This window comes from Coffea arabica, chromosome 2e (genome assembly GCF_036785885.1).
Source record: "Coffea arabica cultivar ET-39 chromosome 2e, Coffea Arabica ET-39 HiFi, whole genome shotgun sequence".
Taxonomy (NCBI): domain Eukaryota; kingdom Viridiplantae; phylum Streptophyta; class Magnoliopsida; order Gentianales; family Rubiaceae; genus Coffea; species Coffea arabica.
In genome coordinates, this window is record NC_092313.1 from 8019592 (window position 1) to 8041534 (window position 21943).

General features: G+C 37.0%; 2 protein-coding genes across 3 annotated transcripts; one reads left to right on the forward strand and one right to left on the reverse strand.

Moving 5' to 3' along the window:
- Nucleotides 1–5914: 5914 nt before the first annotated feature.
- Nucleotides 5915–9357, reverse strand: LOC113730647 (protein SMAX1-LIKE 3-like). The gene is made up of 3 exons (XM_027255484.2): nt 7951–9357; nt 7447–7699; nt 5915–7345 (listed from the first exon to the last, which is right to left on the reverse strand). The coding sequence occupies exons 1-3, from the start codon at nt 9156–9158 to the stop codon at nt 6179–6181; spliced, it is 2628 nt and encodes an 875-aa protein (XP_027111285.1). The 5' UTR covers nt 9159–9357; the 3' UTR covers nt 5915–6178.
- A 3615-nt stretch (nt 9358–12972) lies between these two features.
- On the forward strand, nt 12973–20055 carry LOC140036611 (serine/threonine-protein phosphatase 7 long form homolog). 2 transcript variants are annotated; one of them, XM_072078656.1, is made up of 6 exons: nt 12973–13173; nt 17506–18293; nt 18382–18464; nt 18553–18640; nt 18772–19218; nt 19317–20055. In XM_072078656.1, exons 2-6 carry the CDS (start codon nt 17523–17525, stop codon nt 19896–19898), a joined length of 1971 nt encoding a protein of 656 aa, XP_071934757.1. In that variant the 5' UTR covers nt 12973–13173; nt 17506–17522; the 3' UTR covers nt 19899–20055. The 2 variants fall into 2 exon arrangements, with proteins under 2 accessions (XP_071934757.1, XP_071934756.1); XM_072078655.1 differs by lacking the exons at nt 17506–18293; nt 18382–18464; nt 18553–18640; nt 18772–19218; nt 19317–20055 and adding an exon at nt 14532–17448.
- Nucleotides 20056–21943: the final 1888 nt, after the last annotated feature.

Consider the following 21943-nt stretch of genomic DNA (forward strand, 5'->3'; position numbering starts at 1 on the left):
CTATCCTAATCTAGGGGGAGGGGGAGTCTAACGAGGCTGTTGTAGGGGCTAGTGGGTATACAGACCCAACTAAACCAAGGGAGTGCTATGGCACAACCCTTAGATTTTTTTCACTGCTGGTGAGGTTTGAACCCTCACCAACAGCCCAAGGAGGGACTTAATCCCTCCCTGGTGGCCACTGAGCCATTGGCCTATCTTTATGTAGTAATTGCTTTAATTCATACCCTCAATATATAGTACAACTTTTCATCAAAATCATTGTTGTAATTAATGTAAAGGTACAGTGACCAGTCAAACTATTAATATTAACGTAAGGATATTCTAAAAAAACTATAGGTTAGATTTACTTTTCCAATAAAATCAATTAATTTTTCTTATACTATTTGAAAAAAAATCAAAATTATTAAAATGAGACAGATGAAATACTTGATTTATGGTGATAAATTTTACTTATTTAAACTCAAAGCAAGTATGTGACATGTGTGAAATTTTCTTTCTTTTCGGGAAATGTGTTTTTGTGTCTTTTGATCTAGTCGACCAACCTACGGATAGGAATTTGCTCACCACATGACTCGTGAGCCTGTAAGAAATATGGTGCTTATAACAAGAATGTGAAAGCATAAATATGCAAAAATGGGTCTTGCTCAAAATTAGCATACACGAAAGAGTGCATTCATAAAGGAACTACATGCATGACTAGATTTTAGCAATGCATAACTTTATAAAGGATTCATTATCCCCTTTGGGTCTGCGTTTGTTAAGTTTGTGCATTTTTTCTTCTTCCTTTTCTTTTAACCAATCCAAGTTACGAAAAATATGGATACTAATGTACTATTCTCAATATTGATAAGAACGAAATGTCGAGAAAATTGATGAAAGTGCTTATGATATGCGTAATATTCTACTGTGCTGAATATTAACAAGTCAAAAACTGAATCATACATATATATATATATAATAAAATCGTATCCTCATACTTATCCCTTCATATTTTCTCTTTCCTACGTGGCTTAACGAGACTGCAAGTAGTTTCCTACGTGGCTTGCTCCTTTTTTGTTTGGATATATATCAATTCTTATTTCCTATAAAAATTCTTAATATTATATGATTCTTATTTCCTACCCAAAAAAAGAACTGGAAAGTAATGCGATATAAATAAAAGAGACATAAATCTCCTCTATTAGATATATAGGAATAAATGATAATATATTTTTTTATAGTGTCCTATTCTTTTTTTTTTTTACAGCTTCATCATAGATCCTTTTTTATTTTAAGATAATCTACCCATATATAGAACAATATACAAACAATCTAGACATGGAAATTAAAGAAAGTTAGCCCGAGAAAGTTTTTACAAGACTCACAGTCTCCATACATAATTGATGTACAAAGAGAAATGGCACTTCATCTGATTGAAAAATTCTGGAAAAGTTCATAAAGAAAATGGAGTGTCATCAACCAAAGAAATAAAATCCCATTATCATAGTTAAAGAAATATGAGATAAAACATTAGATATATGTTGAAGTTTTGCACCCCGAAGGCCCCTACCCGACCCTCCGTCCGTAGTGTCCTCCAATCCAAGAGAAAGGCCTCCGTCCGTAGTGTCCTTCGCCTGTCTTTTTTTTTAATATATTTCTACTAATAATTCCTTAATCATAATACATCTCTGTCCAGATGGTGGGGAGTATTTTGTGTGTGGACCCACATCATAGGAGTCCATGCACTTAAAGGACTCGATTAGAGGTGGCAAAATGGGTGATTTGGGCGGGTTTGGGTTGGATAAAATGGGTAATGGGTATAAGTGAGTCAACCCATTTATATCCATTTAATTAGATGGGTATAAATGGGTAAGTCAAAAAATGAGTTGGGTAACCCAATTATCCATTTATAACCCATTTATTCTAATTTTTTACAAGCTCATATAAATTCATTTTGTAAACTAAATTATCAATTTATACCATTTTACACCCATCATTAATTTTAAAAATTTACTTGTTATGCCAAATAAGTCTAATTATCAATTTTTTTTCCTTCCGCATGCCATGTTGCAAAATTACATATTATTTAATAATTGAACAATGAGAATCTAAAAATTTGGACTAAATAATATGAAAGTTAACAAAAAAATTTAATCCAAAACTTTGAACCCCTAGTATTTTTTCGTTTATAAATTTAAATTTTCATTTGAAAAGGTAAGAAAGGAAGCTAAAATTTGTCATAAATTGATGATGCTAAAAAATGATCAAATTAATAAATTACAAGGAAATAAAGCGATAAGATAAAACCAACAAATAAATATAATAAATAAAACAAAAATACTTAACATAAAAAATAGTTAAAAATCCTTATGAAGACTAGCAATCACTTCATTTAACATACAAATAAAGACAAATTTTCAATAAATACGAATAACAAGCGACTTAAAAAAACTGAAAATTTTCTCTCAAAAAAACAACTTAAAAGAAGGAGGTTTAGAAGTATCTTACCAAATAGAGAAGAAACTGAAACTCAAAACCGGTAAATATACGGAGCTTCGTAAGAGAATTGCGCAACTAAAATTTCGTCGCATTTGTTTCACCAGCTGATCATGATTTCAAAGTCTCAAGTTCTCCTCTCTCTTATTAGCTCTCTGCTTCCTTCTTTTCAAAAATTTCCCTCGTTTCTTGCTTACGCTGCCGACTCACGAGTCACGACCGATTCTTCTAGAGCGAGGATTTCACTTGGTTTTTATTTTTCTAGAGCAGGAATGTAAGTTAAATGGGTTAAATGGCTTAGATGGGTTACCCAATTAAACCCATTTAATAAATGGGTATAATTGGGTAACCCATTTATATCCATATATAAAAATTTAATGTACCCAGATCCAGTTATTAATGGGCGGGTATGGGTAAAATTAATTAAATGGTTTTATTTGACACCTCTAGACTCGATATAGTGGAGGTGGTCTTTTAAGGTCGGTAAAATCGATTTTGATAACGCATTTGTAAATTTATTACGTACAGGTTTATATACGTGCATAGTACGGGTCACATAAGGTCTTATTTCCTACCCAAAGTTATTTGGACGATTATGGTTTTATTTCCTACAAGAATTCTTAATATTATAGGATTCTTATTTCCTACCCAAAATTACGTACTTTAAGCAACTTAAATTAAGATAAACATACTTTTAATGTTCTTATCAATATCTCTTTGTATTCTTATCAATTCTTATTTCCTATGTCTACACTACATATAGCCTCTAATATATTGATTTCAAGCATCAAATTCATGGTTAGGTATTTCCAGTGCAAGCGGTTGGCATATTAAAGTATCGATTTTGGGTTTCCACTCCTCTTGATTATCAGGTACATCTTCTTTATATATTTTTTAAAAAGGCATGTTGATCTTCAATTGTAAGAGTTTAGTAACATATCTTGAATTTTGTTTTTTTTTTGTTTTATTTTCTATTTGTTTTGTATGAAGACATAGGATTTAAACAAGTACTTTCATCGTTATTTTTATAGGATTTTTTCTAACATGTTTGTTAATTGATTTTTGTGATCATATACTACGATGTTTGTTAATTTGCCTTCAGGAAAAACAACCAAAAACAAAAGGCACTGGAAAGTAATGCGATATAAATATAAGAGACATAAATATCTCTATTAGATATATCTGCAAATTCATTAGTTAATTAAAAGACTCTGGCCGTTTACTTAATTATAATCTTTACGTATTGTTATACACAAACTTGAATGCGATAAATCATTTATTTTTTTATACTTAGTTATCCTACTTTGCTATCATGCAGTGATAATAGAAAATCAATAAATGCTGATTTGCACGGACAAATCGAGGAGAATGTTCAAACAGAAAAACAATAAAAACAAGTTTCTGAATAGTAGAATATTATTTGATACTATTTACTGCACTTTTTATTTATTTTCAAGTTTTTGAATGTTATGGTATTGTTGAATATTATTTTTTCTATTTTTGAATTATTATTCACTGAATTAGATGTTCAAATTTATATTATAAGAATACTTTACATTACAATGCGCACATAGTAATATACTTAAGACAAGTTATAATAGATTATACATTAAATTTATATTTTATATCGACATTTTTATAAATTGACTAAAGTTTATTATTTTTCGACGATTCCCGTTCAACGAACGGGTACAAAACTAGTTTTGTAATGGTCCCGAGAACGTTAAAATTGTGACAAAAAACGCCTATGTAAACCAAGAGGTTAATACGTAAACTTAAAACCACTCCTCCATTGCAGGAGCCCCTTCAAGAGGGATGTGAACAGGCCAAAAAAAAAAAAAAAAGAAGGAAGTCCTTATCCAACAGTATATGCATGCTCAGCCTTATCATCTCAACAACCGTGCCCAACAGTCCCCTTGAGTTGGAGCTAGTTGCGTTTCGATTGGCACTTGACGTCTAATATCTTTTTGTGTAAGCAATATGAACAGGTTGGGCAATCGTGTAGGCCTACTGCCATCTTCTTGAGAAGAAAGGCTTTTCCTCGCCAAAAATTTCACGTTTGCGGTTTGACAAATTTGAATATCAACTGTTTCAGATGCATCTGGAGTACGTGAACAAAAATGCAAAGGCAACAGAAAGAAAACGATAACGATAGCAAATTATATAACCTGTTAACCGTTGTAAGTATATTCAAGTTGAGGACCAAGTTCCCTTGTGACAAAGCTCAGCACCGCTCCCCAGTACCCATCCACTGCAGAAAATGCACCAGACTTCAAAAACTCCCCCCTCCCCCCAACCACACACACACATATATATACACATATATTCATTGAGCATTCATGCCCTGATATGGTTATCGCATCCCTCTTCAGCATATACGTGAACTAGCAGGTGCACTCATGCAAACATGCAACATCGGCCATATTAAGAAAACGTACAGCATTGTGAATATTGTCGATGAATGATCACTTGTGTTTCTCAAATGTACGTATGATATTCTTAATTTTGTATACATTGGCCTTATGCACATTAAGCTGAATCATGACTTCTTTGAGATCATTACTTTACAATATTCAGCGTACAGATGAACTACTGCTAAAAAACAAGAAATATATATTACATTGCCAATAGAATAAATGCTTATATGTAGACTGCACAACTTAGTGTAAGACAATACTTTTGATTTAATTAAGCATATTATAGGAGTAAATGATAAATCCACTAAGCAAAATCTTTCTCTGAAACAGATATTATAGATACGTGGGCAGTGTATCTTTAACGACTCTAAGTACATACATACTCAATATATGGATAATAATTCATGTTTTAATAATGTCTGTTATTCTTATTCCATGGTACTTCTTCGTACTATCTTAATTGATGTAATCGCATATCTTCGATGCCGCTAAATATTTCTGGCTTCTCAGAATCACCCAAAACATGTAGAAATATAATCAATCCAATTACCATTTAAGGAACTTATGTCTTCCTAATTATTCATTCCCCAATTTCTTGCCAAATAGATGCAACCTTGTTCCGTAACATGCATCCACCAATCGGTGCATATATATAGGTACATAAACCACCTTAGATGTGTGTTGGTGAACATTTTTTTTGATGAAAAACTAGATACATTGGCTGGCTTTATGTGTGATATTTTTCTCATTTTACTTTTGATAGTGGACATCATTTGATAAATGCTGACACTCGCACATGATAAATACTAGAAATCGTAATATTCATCTTCAACTAGATTGTATTTTTAAAAACTTTGATGGGATTCACAAGTATCAATTCAATCAGAGAATCTATCGATAGTCAAGATAAAAAGAAAAAAAATTATACCTATATAAATAAAGATGGTAACAACACCGACAAATTGGAAAAGCATGAAAAAGTAAGAACTTGACTAAGTTGCCTAAACAAAAAGAACTTGACCGAGTAGAACAAGCCAATCTTATATAGTAGCACTAAACAAGTTAAAAGATGGAATAGAAGTTACTAATATACATTGACTTCTACACGTCCAAACCCAAGCTTAAGCACAAATGTAAAACTTTTGATTTATGGCTAACAATCTTTGACCCTCACCCCAATATTGAAAGTAAATGAAAAATTTAAAAAGAAAAGAGAGGGGAGAAAACTTCAGGAAAAGCCTAACGTAGAATTTTTCAAGATGAGTCAGCTAGCTCCTTAATTCTTTTCACACCACTTGAACTTTGAACATAACTTGCTTGTCCACCAAATCCAAAATCCCAATGTCAGCAAACGGGTGCTCATTTGCATGGTCTTCGGTAGCAATATTCAAATCTAAAGAGGCACAAGGTCTCTTTTCCTCCGAGTTATCTCCAATTTGTTCTTCTTTCTGTTCACAATTACTGTTTCTTTCTGAACCCATGTGAGGAGAAGAAGCTCTTGAGACTGAGCTGAAGCTATTACAGCTGAAAATGACAATGGCATCCTTAAAAAGAATCATTTCTCCATCAGGAAGTGTAAGAGTTCCGCTTTCAATAGCTTTCTTGACACCCTTTTGGGAATGATAATCAACTTGATCCACATCTTCCATGAAAAACACACGACTAGGATTTTCATGAACTGCATCTGCAAATCTCTCGAGATAACTCCGCCCATGTTCGTCCCTTGATCTTTTGTTGCTAACTTCTTCGGTCGAATCAGCTCTTGTCGATGAGAACGAGCTAAGACCTATATTAATGAAGTTATCTTGAGAACCAAAAACAATTCTTGCAAGCTCTCTAGCAATTTTCTCTTTCCCTTCACAATCAACACCTAAGAAAAACAACCATGTTTCTTCTCTATCCGTTTTATTTCTTTTCTTGCCTTTGTTGTTGCTCTTTCCTGACCTGCACTCCAGGATTGTACGAGCAATCTCTGGTATATTTTCTCTCTGCCATGGAACTTTCTTCTCCAATGCATTGCGAAGAATCTCAAGATTCTCAGGGTTATGCTCCTTGAACTTAGGCAGTAAGCAATCCATATCCCCACTTGCTTCACTGGAGGAAGCTGAATTAGGACTAGAATTTGGATTAGATAAAAGGTCAGGTTTGATGTCTGGCTTGTACATTGCCAAAATTTTTGGTTCAAGTGCTTCCTCCTCACTTTCTGATACAAAGAATTTGCGTTCTTTAGGCGATTGATTTGGACCGTCAGGTTCAAAAATCAATGGCCAGGTGAGGAGACTTTGATGATGCGATTTAGAGCTTGGTTTGTCATTTGAGGATATTGAAGCAGATGAACAAGGAGATGCTGAAGAAAAGTTTGAGGCTTTCTCGAGAAAGTGAGGGCTCTTTTTGTGAACCGATTTGCAGATTGAGTTCCATTTCATGCACAGATCTCTAATCTTGTCAAATTCCTGTTGAACAAAAGAAACAAAAAGAAAATGTCAGTTGGAGAACCTAATAATTGTAGGTTATAAACGAATTTACAAATGACATTTTGATCAAGAAATGAAACCTGATCATTGTTTGTTTCTCTTCTTTTCTCTTCCTTGTATTGTTGGAGCCATGAAGGCAAGCTTGAGCTAGTAGTGTAAGTGGCATTCATGGTGTCACTTTCAAGAGGACCTCTTGCTATGCTTCTAACTTCTCTTTTGAAATTGGCCACACAATCTGCACAGCACGTCAGGTGCTTCTCAGCTCCTGCTTTACTCAGTAACCAACTGGACCCCTCTCCCGCTGCCTTGCTTCTGAAATGATTGTTCAAATCGCTGGGAAAAAAAAGTGATTCAAAGACTATACCACATCTACCAAAAATTAACTAGCTAGCAATAAAATACTACTCAAGAAAGAGAGCTGCTTTTGCTTTGCTGAAAATAGTGCTAAATAAAGTACAACATTCCTCTAATGATGAAAAGAAGGACGTAATATCCGGCTATGTTAGTCATTATGATGAATAAATGCTGCTTATATTAACAAGGAAAAAGAACTAACGTTAAGAATATGGCATTTGGTCATTTACCTCTCAAGGTTAAGGCTGAGAGCCAAACTTCCAACGGGAATTGTAAGAGGATGAAGATCCCAAAGAGTCTCCAAAGAAGGACGGCCAGCCTTACATTTCATGTAAGTCTGAAAAGTTGCAATCCCCATAATCCACAACTTTCCACTATCCCCCATCCCACACAACAATCTACTAAGCTCCATTATCATGTGCTCCACTGGCGAGTAAAAGCTAGCCTTTTGTTCTCCATATGTAGACCAAAACTCGGAAACCCACTTAAGATCACCCAAGTACAAAACCACCCCTCTACTCAAATAACTTCTTACTAATGATCTAAGCTCCCCAAGTTTCTCCTCAAATTCTTCCCTAGAAATATTCCTCAAAGTAAAAAGAGGGACACTGATAAATTGCACGGACCTCATTTCCCCAGGAACATTTCCCTTGTCGAATTTATCTATCACTCCTTTAATTACACTTTCACCTGTAGCTGGACACTCCCCTACGATAACAGTGTTTTTGGTCCTTTTATTCATCATTGAGCTAACAATACTCATCACATCATCATCCCGTACATGTTCAGCAGCTCTGCTGAGTGACAACCTAAATTGACTCGAAGACAACGTTGGAGAAGATATGCAATTTCTAAGAAGTAATGGTTTGATACTTTCTTTAGACTCACGAGCACTGACCGCAGGACTATTATTATGGGATGTACGATTCTCCAAGGACACTGCTTGTTCTACCTTGGTTTTCACTTGAGTACTCGAAAAACCGGCTTCTCTCATGACTCTACTAACACTAGGGTCATCTAGGATGGAGATTACTAGCTGTTCTATCTCTACCTTGAGGGCTAAAATGGGCTGCTGCTGGTTTTCTATGGAGCCGCGTCGTTGATGGGCTTGTGCACGCTTGAACGCAGCAACCAAGGCGTTGGAGAGGGAAGGGAGGTGTGAGTGAGGGGCTAATAAAGGGCTTGATGTAGATGTGGGGAGACGATTGAGAGCTACATTGAAACAAACCTCAAGGGCTTTGCATTGGAGGGGATGAGTGTGGGATTGGAGGCAGGCGCGGCGGAATAGGCTGGCGGAAGAAGCAAGCATGGCATTTGCTACATGAAGAGGAGTTACTTGAGCATGGCCTCTCCTTCTAGCAAGGCTAACTGCTTGTTTCACTATGTTTGTAGCTTCAGCTGTTAGAGATTGTTGGAGAGGGTAACCTCCAGTTCTCATCTCGATTGTGTTTGAGAGTTGCTTTTCTTTGAACAATTTTCAAGAACTCTAGGGTTTCGTAGGTTTAAAGATGGATAACAGGAAGAATGTTCGGCTTGTTTGGATTCATTAGGTCAGGAAGTGAAGTTGGTCACTTGTCCGTATGGAGGATTTTGCTGAGGTTTTGTGGCTTGGACATTTAGCAGTGCTGAAGGGCTTAATAGAGGATGTGAAGTGGGGTTTGTGCCTTTCTTGTAGTTGTTGGTTTTGTACGCGAAAGTGGAATGCATGTGAGACAAAGCTAAACTGTCTCTCTTTCTTTCTTTCTTTCTTTTTTTCTTTATTTTTGGTTAAAGACTTAAAGTTGTTTCTCTAACTTTCTTTCACAGGGATAAAGGTGAGTAGATAATAAGAAGTTGGACTGGCTATCTTTTGTAGAAAGTTTTAACAACAATTGTGGACACTAATCGAAAAGAAAAGTGTATGATATAAGTTTCCATTTGAATTTTAAAAGAATGCAAAGTTGAAAGTGGGAAAAAAGCAAGCAAAAATATGATAATGTCTGTTTGGATTGTAAATTATTTGAAATTATTTGGGATATTTTTACTGTAGCACTTTTTGTGATGTGATGTATGTGAGATAAAAAGATATTGGGAAGATAAAAAGATGTATTGGAAATTGTAAAGATGATGTAAGCAAATAAAATTGGGGAAATATGAAGCAATCCAAACAAACATACATGTTTGATTGAACAGAATTTGAAGAAGGGAAGAGAAGTACTGTCTAGAAATTCTTAATTTCGAAACAGTTTTTTGGCATAATAAGCTTTGCAACACTAGTTAGAGATATTCCCTGATGAGTAACAAGAATTTTCGAAATAACGATGTCAATTCTAGAATTAATGAATAACATTTTGTAAATGTGGACAGCAGCAGCTGCCTCAAGAAACTTCCACGGTAACATGTTTAGTAAAACGATCGAAAACAAACAAAAAGTCTTTGCTAGATTTTTAGTATCATGCAAATCTGAATAGAAGAAGAGTCAATAGCAGATACTTTAATTCGTTCACATACAACACCTACTATTATATTATATGGTAGTAATTTGAGTAATAATGCAAGTGTAATCAAATGTCCAACAAATATGCCTTCAAAAAAAAAATTAGCCAACAGATATCTCAATCAAAACTTTCGCGAAAAGAGAAAAAGGTGAAAAAGGAGAAAGGAGAAACTAACATCAATTCCGAGGGAAGGAGAGAGGGGCCTGAAAAGAGAGAGCGGACTGTCTGTCTGTTTGAAGGAATCGGGAACTGTGTGTGTGTGTTTTTGTGAAGTTAAGCTAGTAGGAGAGAAAGGAATAAAGCATTTTTGGAATGATTGATAGAATAAAGGATTCCTAAACGTACATTTTGTGTGCCTGAAACCCATGAAGAAACGTTCTGCTTTGTTGGGACCCAAAAAAGATAAATTTTCTGCTCTACTATAAAAAATTTTAAACTCTTCCACCGCCTCTTGATTATCGTGAGGGAATCGTCTCTCAGTATCATTGATGAAAAAATTCAGTCTCTCATAATGAAAATGAGCAATTTTAATTTCTAACAAATAAAAAATATCACTTTTCGTTATTACTTTTTCGTTCGAATTTTTGTTGAAATTAATCACGTACACATCACTTGACCAATTTTTAAAGATTTAAAATGGCAAATCACTCTTCACCGTCATCTGCTGCTACTGTTGTGCATGTAATGGTGAAAGTGTTTATGTTGTCAGTGTATAAATATTAATCCATTTTATTTTAGTTCACTTTTCCCGTATTGAAATTTTTCAGATTTTTTTATTTTGTTGTTTTTGGTCATCTTCTGGACCCCCAAGACCGAGACATGTGATTCAATTTTGATAATATTCATCCGCTAATGATTGAAACTACTATATTAATCTTCTCATCCACTTTTACTAATCTTCATTGTTGTCCGTTTCTGCGAAAAGCAAGTATACTATAAAATTAGGATGTCATTTCTTTTTACTCTTTCGGGGCTAAGCATTTGTGGTTGTGAAAGACTGAGATTGTACAGTTTCTTTAGCAAATTAATCAAGATCGCAAGGGATTACCCGGTGTGGAATTTTTAAAAAATTGTGGTTTCTTCCTCTCTCTCTTTTTTTGCGGTTAAATGGAGGCCCAATCCAAATTAAACGGCAAGATATCCAACTTCATCTACGACTGCCAAAATCCCAAACCATTTGTAAACCTTGCTATAACAAAACCCCAAATTTCCGCTAGTAAACAATCCCAGAGGCCGAACCCAATTCTGTTCAACGTATAAAAAATTTGCGGTTCCTCTACTTTCTGCTCCCTAGCTGATTTCTCATCTGAATGCGTTCTCCCACGATCATGGGCTAGCAAGGGTTAACATGTATTCGGGCTGATTAGAAATGGACTGGGTTACTTTTACACTGGCAACTAATGGATCGGCAGTAAGCCCATGGTTAATTATAACCTCTAAAGCCTTCTTCTTGGACTTCCTGTCAATTCCTTCTCTTGTATAGTTTAGATTCTGCATCGGACTCAGAAAAACGAAATGACAAGGATTAAATGGAATTCCTGATTTACCTTTCGCTTTGGGCCCCTACCAGAGTCCAGCACATGCCCCATGGCAGCAATCCTCCGATTAACGGAACAATGGATGGCGTACTAAAAAATGAGAGTCTTACTAAAGCGTCTTAATACAGAAATGGCATGGAGCAATTTAGAGCGTAGATGCTAACAATTTGCAGCAAAGATTGTCTTGCCAAAATTTGACGTTTTGTACTTAATTTTAATTCCATGTATCAATTAGCCTTCTAAATGTAATTACTTACTTTTTTTGTTGGGATTTGGCTAATAAGGGTACTCATTAAGGGAGCCCTTTAAGTGTTAATTTTTTTTTTTGTAAGAATAAAGATAAATTGTGTTAAATTTTTTTAATGAATAAAATTATTTCACTTTAATAAGCAATGCATGAGAATGAATGCACAATGGTAAAAAACTCCAAATGCAAATACCTAAAAATTTATCTCTATGTCTAAAGACACTTGAAAAAGAAAAGCAAAAATCCAAAAGGCAACTATTTTTTTAAAATTTCCAACGTGGTAGGGTTGAGATTTTGGAGATTTTAAAAAAACGGGGAGGAAGAAGGGGAAATTGAACTTAAAATAACCTACAAATTCTAGAATCTGAACCTTAACTGCTAGATGAAGATTTCCTTGACTTTTTTAAAACATATAAAATTTTAAGTAATTAAACAATTCCTAATTTATATAGTAAAAAAATCTTTTAGAAAACTAATCCAAATTTTGGAAACTTGAACTCTAAATCAAAACATGTCTATCTCAAGAAGCTTCTCTTTCTTTAATTGTTAATACGATATATCTACAAATTTGGACAAAGGAAAAAATAATGGAAACATATCTATTAGTAGTAGTACGAGTGATAATGGAGGGAGAGAGGCTGGAGAGGATTTGATCTAAGGTTAAAGTTGAGGCCTTCTCCCCTCATAGAAAAAATTTGAATTGAAAAAAAAAAAAATGAGAAGGGAGGGAGACTCTCTCTCTCTTTCTCTCTCTTTTTTGGGAACTAGAATGAGAAATTTCTAAAATTATTATGATTTTTAAAAAAATTCTACAAAGGGGGTATTTTGTGTACTGGTTTCTGTTTTTTGGGGTGTTCGCATTTGATAAATGCGAACTGTCCTTAAATTTTGTAACAGCGAAAGTAAAAAAAAAAATAAAAAAAAAATAGGTAACCTCGCATTTCAGAAATGCGAGGTACATGACCTCGCATTTCACAAATGCGAGTTGTATGTACCTCGCATTTCAGAAATGCGAGGTCATGTACCTCGCATTATTGTTCTGCGGAAAAGAAAAAAACCAACAAAGAAAAAAGGCAACAAAGCTCAGTCTGAAACCCAATTCAAAAAACCGCTGAAACCAACCTGTCCCATTCCTGCCAAGCTGTCTGGAATCCGTGCATCTCCCCCCTCCCTCCCAATTTGCCATAAGAGGTATGAATTTATCTCTTTTTTTTGTTTGTCAGTTTGTTTGTTGTTACAACATGATTTTTGTTTTGCTGAATTGAGCTGGCTGTTATGTTTTGGCAATTTATGAATCGTTGTTGTTCTTTCGGTTTGAGTCGCATTAGCTTGCCATGGTTAGTCTGACAATTAGTTTGGAAAAGGGAGAAAAAGTTTGGCAAATGGCACTTTCTGCAGTTAGTGCAGAGGAAGTAAGATCCGAGGTCGGATCGAAATCAATCCAGACAAATCCGACCCCGGATCCATAAGATACGAGCTCGGATCCAAGTAAACCCGGCCGGATCCGAGGGATCGTCTGTGTTCTTTGTGAGACGGATCCGAGGCTTGTGGGATCCGAGGGCTTCAAGAACCGATCCGTGCTCGGATCCTTTGGCAATATGTCTGAAACCGAGGGCTCGGTTCCTCCGTTTCCAGATTTACTCTTCCCCCTTCTCACCGAAACCTTAATTTTCCATTTCATCCATAAAACTTCCAATTTTTCACAATAAAAGCCTTCGCTAAGCTCTTGTGAGCATTAAATAAAGTAATTAGACTTTTAAGGGGAGATTCTATCAAATTTTTGTTTTAAAAAAAGTAATGACAATGTGTAATATATATATATATTGCAAAATATATATAATAAAAAGTAATTTTTTCAAAATATATATATCTATTAGGAATAATAAATTACAATTTTTTCGTTTGATAAAGGGTTAAATGCAAAAAATCCCTATAAACTATTTACCCAGTTACAATTTATCCCCTAAACTATAATAATAGGCATTTTGCCCTCTTGAATGATATGTTTGGAAAAATATACCCCTTTTAATGTATCATATTTGTTAATTTTCTTTTTAAATTCTTCCTTTTTTTCTTTAAACAATTGTTTAAATAAGTAGACTAGATTAGTCAAAATTTGTTTATTTCTTAATTTCGTATTGCTTTATTTTATACAAAAAAATGTATGTGAGTAAAAGATTTTTTCCCAAATGTTGAATTCAATGTCATTTAAGAAATTTAACTTTTCAAATATATAATAACAAAATAGAGAAATTGATTAATCAATTATTAGTAGTATCAATAGGAAAAAAAATAAACTACTATTGTTGTTCATTCTTATTTTGTATTTCACTACAAATAATAATTGTTAACCTTTCTTTCTTATGTGGTATATAATATGTTGCTTTTATTATAAGTAGTTGAGTAACTACGAATTCTTAATTAGTTTATAGGTACTTAAATGATTGAATTACTAGATTAATAAACTTTACAAAAATTGGTGACCTTCTACATTAATACACTTTACATAGTTTTGTACTACTAATTATAATTTATTTTTTCCAACATAGGGATTGTTTTCTTTGATATGTCTATAGAAAGACCTCTGCGAGTATCTCTTTATTGGGGAGGTAAAATACACTATGAAGATGGGTCAATTTGTTATTTGCCTCGTACTTCCAACCGTACATTCTCATTACGGCATAGAATTGGATATGATGAGCTGGTGGATAGAATTTATGAATACATGGGGGTCGATAGGGGGCTGTTCAAGTTGAATTTATTTCTCCGCCAACCTTGTGGCCGTACTTCTTATAATGTCTCTCCAGTGGTGGATGATGAAACTCTGGAGATAATGTATGATGTCTGGAACGAACTTGTCCCATACATCGCTGAACTTTATATCGAGAAGGAGGAAATAGTCCAAAATCCTCTCGTCAGTAGCACATTCATTCCACCAACTACCAATATTGGGCCGATGATGTCGCTTGTCCATGCATGCATGGATCCAACTAGGTATCGATCCTACTCTAGTACAGTGGTACCAGAGACAGCATCGGTATCACAACGACCACATGGGGATTGTGTTAGGGACGTGGTAGAGCCACGGTTCACGTCAGGCTTAAGGACGGATGTTGAATATGTTGAAGGCCTTGACTCGATTCAAAGTTTTAGAGACCACGTATCGCCGAATCATGTGCCTTCTTATGGCTTCGATTCGACTGCTGGTCCAAGTCATTGTAACACATTGATAGATGATGATTTGGAAAATGATGTAGAAGATGTGGAAGAATCTGAGTCGGTAGATGTGTCAGACAGTGACTCAGATGGCGAAAATGAAAGACGTGTAGTCCACCAGGATCTTGGGAACCAACAGCCCTTTGCTGCATTTGCCAACCTTTCGTATGTTCCACGAGGATTCGAATTCTTCTCTAACCTTGGAAATATAAATGATGACGACCAATTCACTGATGAAAGTGGGTTGGAACGTATTGTGACATTTAGTGAGGATAATAATCACATATGTCTACATATGAGATTTGAGAGCAAACAACAGCTGAGCAGGGCTATTAGAATGTGGTCTATCAATCATAATAGGGAGTTTAGGGTTGTTGAGAGCAAGAGTAATACTTGGGTTGCCAAATGTAAATCTGCATTTGAAAGGAGCACCACCACTGTGGCCAACGTATCGTATCCTCCATGCGACTGGTGTGTCCGAGCAGTGAAAAAAAAGACTCATGGACTGTGGCAAATAACCAAATGGGTCAACGACCATAATTGTGTTGGTGATTTGATGAGTAATAGCAATGCTAGTCTTACATCTTCGGTTATTGCTAGACACATAGTTCGTAGCATTGAAGATGATCCTGGGTTTAAAGTAAAGAATATAGTAAGCCATGTCAAGAAAGTTTTGAAGGTGGATGTGTCCTATAAAAAGGCTTGGTACGGCAGACGCAAAGCTATTGAACTTATATTTGGTTCTTGGGATGCCAATTTTGCTGAACTGCCGAAATATGTTGATGCACTTATGCAGTCAAATCAGGGATCTGTGATCAGGTGGTTGCACCATTCTGATAGTACGGATCGTCTGAAGACATTTAAGTATGTCTTCTGGGCTTTTGGACCGGCTATTGATGCATTTCACATGTGTCGACCGGTTATATGTGTTGATGGCACTCATCTGCGGGGCGAATATAAAGGCAAACTACTTGTTGCAGTTACGCAAGATGCCAACAACCACATTATTCCGCTAGCCTATGCCATTGTCGACGAAGAAACTATTTGTAGTTGGTCTTGGTTCATGGAACAACTAAGATACAATGTGGCCCGTGATCGGTATCCTATTTGTGTCATTTCGGATCGGCATAATGGTATCATCCATGCCATGACACATTATGACTATTGGCAAGAACCTTTGGCCTTTCATAGATTTTGTCTACGACACGTTAGGAGTAACCTAATGAGTCACTTCAAAGGCTTGCACCTTAGAAGGTTATGTTGGGCAATGGGAAAAGCCAGACAATTGCGCAAGTGGCGGGCATTCAAACGAGAATTGAGGAACATGTTTCCAGATGCATGGAGTTATCTGTCTAACATTGGAGCTGAGAAGTGGTGTCTAACACATGACGGTGAGAACCGTTGGGGTATTCTTACAACCAACATTTCCGAAAGTTATAATAATGTACTTAGAGGAGCTCGTCATTTGCCTATCCGGGCTTGTATTGATATGACATTTCATCGGACTGTTGAGTTGTTTAAAACAAGAAGAGAGGATGCTAGACATTGCCGTTATCCATTTCCTCCAAAGATATGGCGGCGGTTTAAGAATTCGGACCTGAAAGCGGGAACCCACAGGGTTGTTGAGTTCGATGGCTCATCGGGGGTGTACAAAATTGTGACTGGTAGACGTGTGGATGGTAAAGGGGGTAATACACAAACGGTAAAGTATTTTGATAAAACATGCTCTTGTGGTAAGTGGCAGTGCTACAGACTTCCCTGTTCGCACGTGATGGCCGTGTGCAGGCACCGAGGTGATAATCCTGGTGCACTTGTAGATCCCCAATTTACAAATAGGCGGTGGGCGGTGCAGTATTCAGGAAAGTTTAGCCCTTTGCCACATCCGGATACTTGGTTCCAACCAGATTGGGAGCTGCGGGCAGATAGTAGTAAATATGTTGCACGTCGGGCTGGAAGGGTACGAGCTAGAAGAATTCGGAATGAGATGGATGAGAGAGACCCAGAGGAGCCAAGAAGATGTACAAATTGTCATCAATCGGGCCATAATAGAAGAAATTGTCCAAATTTTAGAGCTTGATGTCATCCGTTTTAGGGATATGAACCAGTGTACTATGATATCTGTAATTTTTGGGATTATGAAATTAATATGATTTATGAGATACATGTTGTTGATCAATGTTTCAATCGGGTCATAATTTTGACCTTATTTTTAGCAGCTCTGTATTTAAAGTGTTGCATTAGTTGAAGAAACTCCTATTCTTCTATTCAAATGTGTGTAGGCTTATATGTTACATAATGTATTTGCAGCTATTGTTGTCAGAGGTATGGCCGACATTTCTACGGGGGCAGTCCTGCATCCAGGCCCATTTGTGTATGATATCATCTCAGCTGGCACTGCACACCGGGCACGTTCTATATTTGACGGGCACATTCTAGGTGATCAGCTTGATGTCAGACGATGTGATAGGCATTTTTGGGATCATACACCTATCCCAGAGACTGTTCGGCATTATATTCGATTGGCTGGCTTTGAAGGGGTGCTTGACTGTGGATATATGATGCTCGATCATGCTTTGATCACTAGTTTAGTGGAGCGATGGCGGCCCGAGACTCATACCTTTCATCTCCCCGTTGGAGAGACTACAGTTACCTTACAGGATGTTGAGGTTCTGTGGGGTCTACCCATAGATGGTCCTCCAGTTATAGGGATAGATACAACTCATAGTGTTCAGGAGTGGGTGAATTTATGTGAGGAGTTGCTTGGTTTTTCTCCCTTGATGTCAGATTTTGATGGGCGACGGCTGAAATTGGGGTGTTTATCTAGAGTATTAGATGCAGGGTTGCCACCCGATGCTTCGGATGTCCACTGTAGACAGCGGGCCCGCATATACCTGCTTCTGCTATTAGGCGGTCATTTATTATCAGATAAATCTGGTAATAAAGTCCCGTTGTTGTATATGCCATTACTACGAGATTTGGAAACTGTTGGGCAATATAGCTGGGGTAGTGCGATATTAGCAACTTTGTATCGATCATTGTGTAGCGCCACATCTCCCTATAGATCGTCCATTGCGGGACCATTGATGTTGCTTCAGGTACATTTGTCTCGTTCAAAGTGTCTAGATTTAACTATAGAGGAGTTTACATGGTCAATTAATATATTCAAATACAATTTAAATACAGCTATGGGCGTGGGAACGTATACCAACAGTTCGCCCTGATCGAGTGCATCCGTTAGAGCACTATCCTGGTCCATATGGAGCTCGGTATGTATATCAAATATATGTATATAATACTAATAAAAATCAAAATTTTCGCCTTTAAGACACAACGACTCTAATTTGTTCCCTGCAGGTGGAATGTTCAATTTGATGTGCATAGAGTTGCAAGACATGTTGTATCTATATTCCGAGATCAGTTGACGGGCTTACGGGCCCGAGAGGTACAGTAACATCATTTGATGCTTTTACGATTGGGTCCTTTGCCGTTATATGGCACAACACTTTTTTCCATTAAAATTAGGGTCATATGCTGGTTGAAGGTTATGTCATTGAATAATTATTGGCCTTGCAGTTCATATGGCAGCCATACTCGGACGATATTCTCGCTTCTCTGCCTCCCTATTGTACTGCAGGACGCCGCATTTGGACATCTGTCACGTATCTCATATGTTGGGAAGTTGTCGAGCCACATCTTTCCAATCGAGTTATGAGACAGTTCGGATATCATCAGCCCGTGCCTGATCTAAGATTGACCGAAAATCAACAGGAACTGCATTCTCTTGATCGTCGTGGCAAGGGGAACCAAGACTGGTTAACTGCACATCGAGCATATGTTGAGGTGTGGACTGATCGTCATTCACATGTGGAAGATGGTGTTGTAGCTGAAGATCCCACATATCCATCCGATGAGTATCGTCAGTGGTATCGCGAGCGAACAGTGGTATATGTTTCAAATCCTACTAGGCAGCTCATTTTACCGGAGGGCTTTCAGGGTGATAGCGCCAGAACACAATATCTGGTCAGTTTTCCTTACAACTAGTTAAATACAACATGTGGGAGTTGTCGATATAGATTTAACTCTATTATTCCTTATTCATCCACATATTTGCACTCCAGATGGATGCTATGACTCAGGTGTATTACATGGCAGAGACCTCTCTAACGCAGAGTGACGAACAGCACGCGAATTATTTTAATGCAATGAAGGACTTTGCATCCATGACATTGGAAACTGTAGGGGAGTCATCCCGACTTGCATTTCGCCCTTCACGAGTGCCACAGCAAATTCCACAGCCAACCGACCCCAATCGCGTTGAAAGAGCTCCTAGGAATGTTCACGGAGGTCAGCATGGCGGTGGACGCCGTCGTAGATTTCGATCACCAGAACCCACCGTCCAAACCGGACTTGATGGAAGGTCACAGGCTACTGAGCACCAGGGCACCTCTACCGGACCTTTTGGTCATTCTAGGTCCCCAGTACTTATGGAGGCGTTTACGCCCAATACAGACGAGCTCCATGGCAGTGGTGAACAACATGTGGGAGGTACAGATGCAGGCCAAAGTACCCAAGCACTTGATCAAAGACTTGAGTCACAAATTACGCAAGTCGATATAGTGATGCCAGCCCAGCCACGTCGCACACAAAGAGCACACAAACCCAGAGGATGTGGCACGCATGGAAAACTTGGACATCATTGATGTTCAAAACTGTAATTGGTTGCTCCTGTTATGAATATTATTCTAAGTGTAGGGGAGAAAAATGTGTGGGACTTGGAGTAGTTTTATGTTTTGTATTTGGACAAGTTGTCGGAAATATTGCTTAGATTAAATGTTCATGACTTTGGATTTGCTGGCAGGGAGTTTAGTCCACTTTTAAGGGGAGATTCTGTCCAATTTTTTTCAAAAGATAGTAGATGTATATATATAAACATATATATACATATATATATATATATATGAATATATATATATTCATGGAGCATATAAAATGGCCACCACATGAATGTTCCAGTGAGTTTCGGTGAAAACATGTTTATAATTGCACATGGACTCATTCAATGTGCATACGAGACCTAAAGGTGTCATTTTGGTGTAAATGTGTAAAAAAGATCAAAGAACCTCACGCCTTGATTTGAAATGTGGACATGTTTGATGTGTTTTGATTGGTTGGATATTGTGTTTTTGGTATATTACACTTGCGTGGGGGGTTAGATTTGATGAACAGGTTGTCAAATGTGTATTTCCGAATTTGGTGAAAATTGGAGAAAAAGTTTGGTGGAAATTGCAGTTTCTGTAAATGATGCAGGGTCGAAACGATCCGAGCTCGGATCCAAAAAACCCAGAAAGGATCCGCGCTCGGATCATTCGAACCCATGGCTTTCACTTTACAAATCCGACCTCGGATCCAACAAAACTCAGATAGATCCGAGGGCTCGTCTGAACTACCGTGAGCGATGATCCGAGCCCTTTAGGATCCGACGGGTGATAAAACACATCCGACCTCGGATCGTCGAACAAAAAACCCTTGCATTGTGAATCCGACCTCGGATCTAAAAAACTATGATAGATCCGAGGGCTCGTCTGAACTACCGTGAGCGATGATCCGAGCCCTTTCGGATCCGCGGGGTGATAAAACACATCCGACCTCGGATCTTCGAACTCAAAATCCAAAAATTGTGAATCCGCCCTCGGATCCAAAAAACTATGATGGATACGAGGGCTCGTCTGAACTACCGGGAGCGGTGATCCGAGACATCTCGGATCCGAGGGATGATCAACACGGATCCGTGCTCGGATCCTCGAAATCATGATACTGAAAATTGTGAATCCGCCCTCGGATCTAACAAACACAGTTAGATCCGAGCTCGGATCCTTAGCATTATACAGTCACCCGCGGCCTCGGTTCGTCATTTTTTCCAGTTTTCTCGCATTCCTCCTAACGAAACCCTTCCCCACCCTCACCAATCTTCCATTTCGACCAATTATCATCTGTTTTTTCATCATAAAACCATCTCTCAACCTCTTTTGCGCTTAAACCCTGAGTTTTCTACAATCAAAAACAGAAATTTGTGGTGTTTTGATCTTCAACGAAAAATTAGGGCCCAAATCCATTTCTTCAATTTGGGGACTAATTTGGGTCGCTGATTTTTCAATTTTTCCATTTTTATCATCTTCCTCCATCATTCCAACCAGTTGAGGTAACAATTTGCAACTTTATTTGCAATTTAAGGCACGTACCAGTTTTCATTATTTTTCAATTTTTGTCAATATTTTGGTAATTGTATAATTGTTGTAATTTTTATTTAGAATTGTGCTACATTATGCAATTTTTATTTACTCGCGTCTTTATAAAAAAGGATCCGAGTTATGCTTTTCTACTAATTGTATAAATGTCTTGTTTAACTACTCATCTAGACAAATTTTTTGATACACCGGAGGAAATCACGTTTAACTACTCATTAAGCTTGGTGCTGCAATAATTCAAAGAGTCGTAAACAGTATATATAATGTGGCGTGTCACAAACTTTTGTTTCTCGCAAAGAGCATTCCTCATTTGGCTCCTGAATTTTACTTGTATAGGATGCACTAGTTACTCAGGTTTTCTCCCAATATCAGAAGATACGTGGTTTTCTGCAACCATAATTATTGGATATTGACAATATTAAATTTGCAATGTTGAACCGACTGGTCTCTAAAAGTTTTATCAGTTGCTTAGAATAATAAACTAGGTGAAGATGAGTTAT

Bases quoted from the DNA above. Each gene is read 5' to 3' on its own strand.
- LOC140036611 (XM_072078655.1), top strand. From the start codon at position 14,549: ATGTCTATAGAAAGACCTCTGCGAGTATCTCTTTATTGGGGAGGTAAA.
- LOC113730647 (XM_027255484.2), bottom strand. From the start codon at position 9,158: ATGAGAACTGGAGGTTACCCTCTCCAACAATCTCTAACAGCTGAAGCT. The intron at 7,700-7,950 runs GTAAATGACCAA...TTTTTTTCCCAG, and splicing joins CTCAGCCTTAACCTTGAGAG to CGATTTGAACAATCATTTCA. The intron at 7,346-7,446 runs GTTTCATTTCTT...TTTGTTCAACAG, and splicing joins GAGAAACAAACAATGATCAG to GAATTTGACAAGATTAGAGA.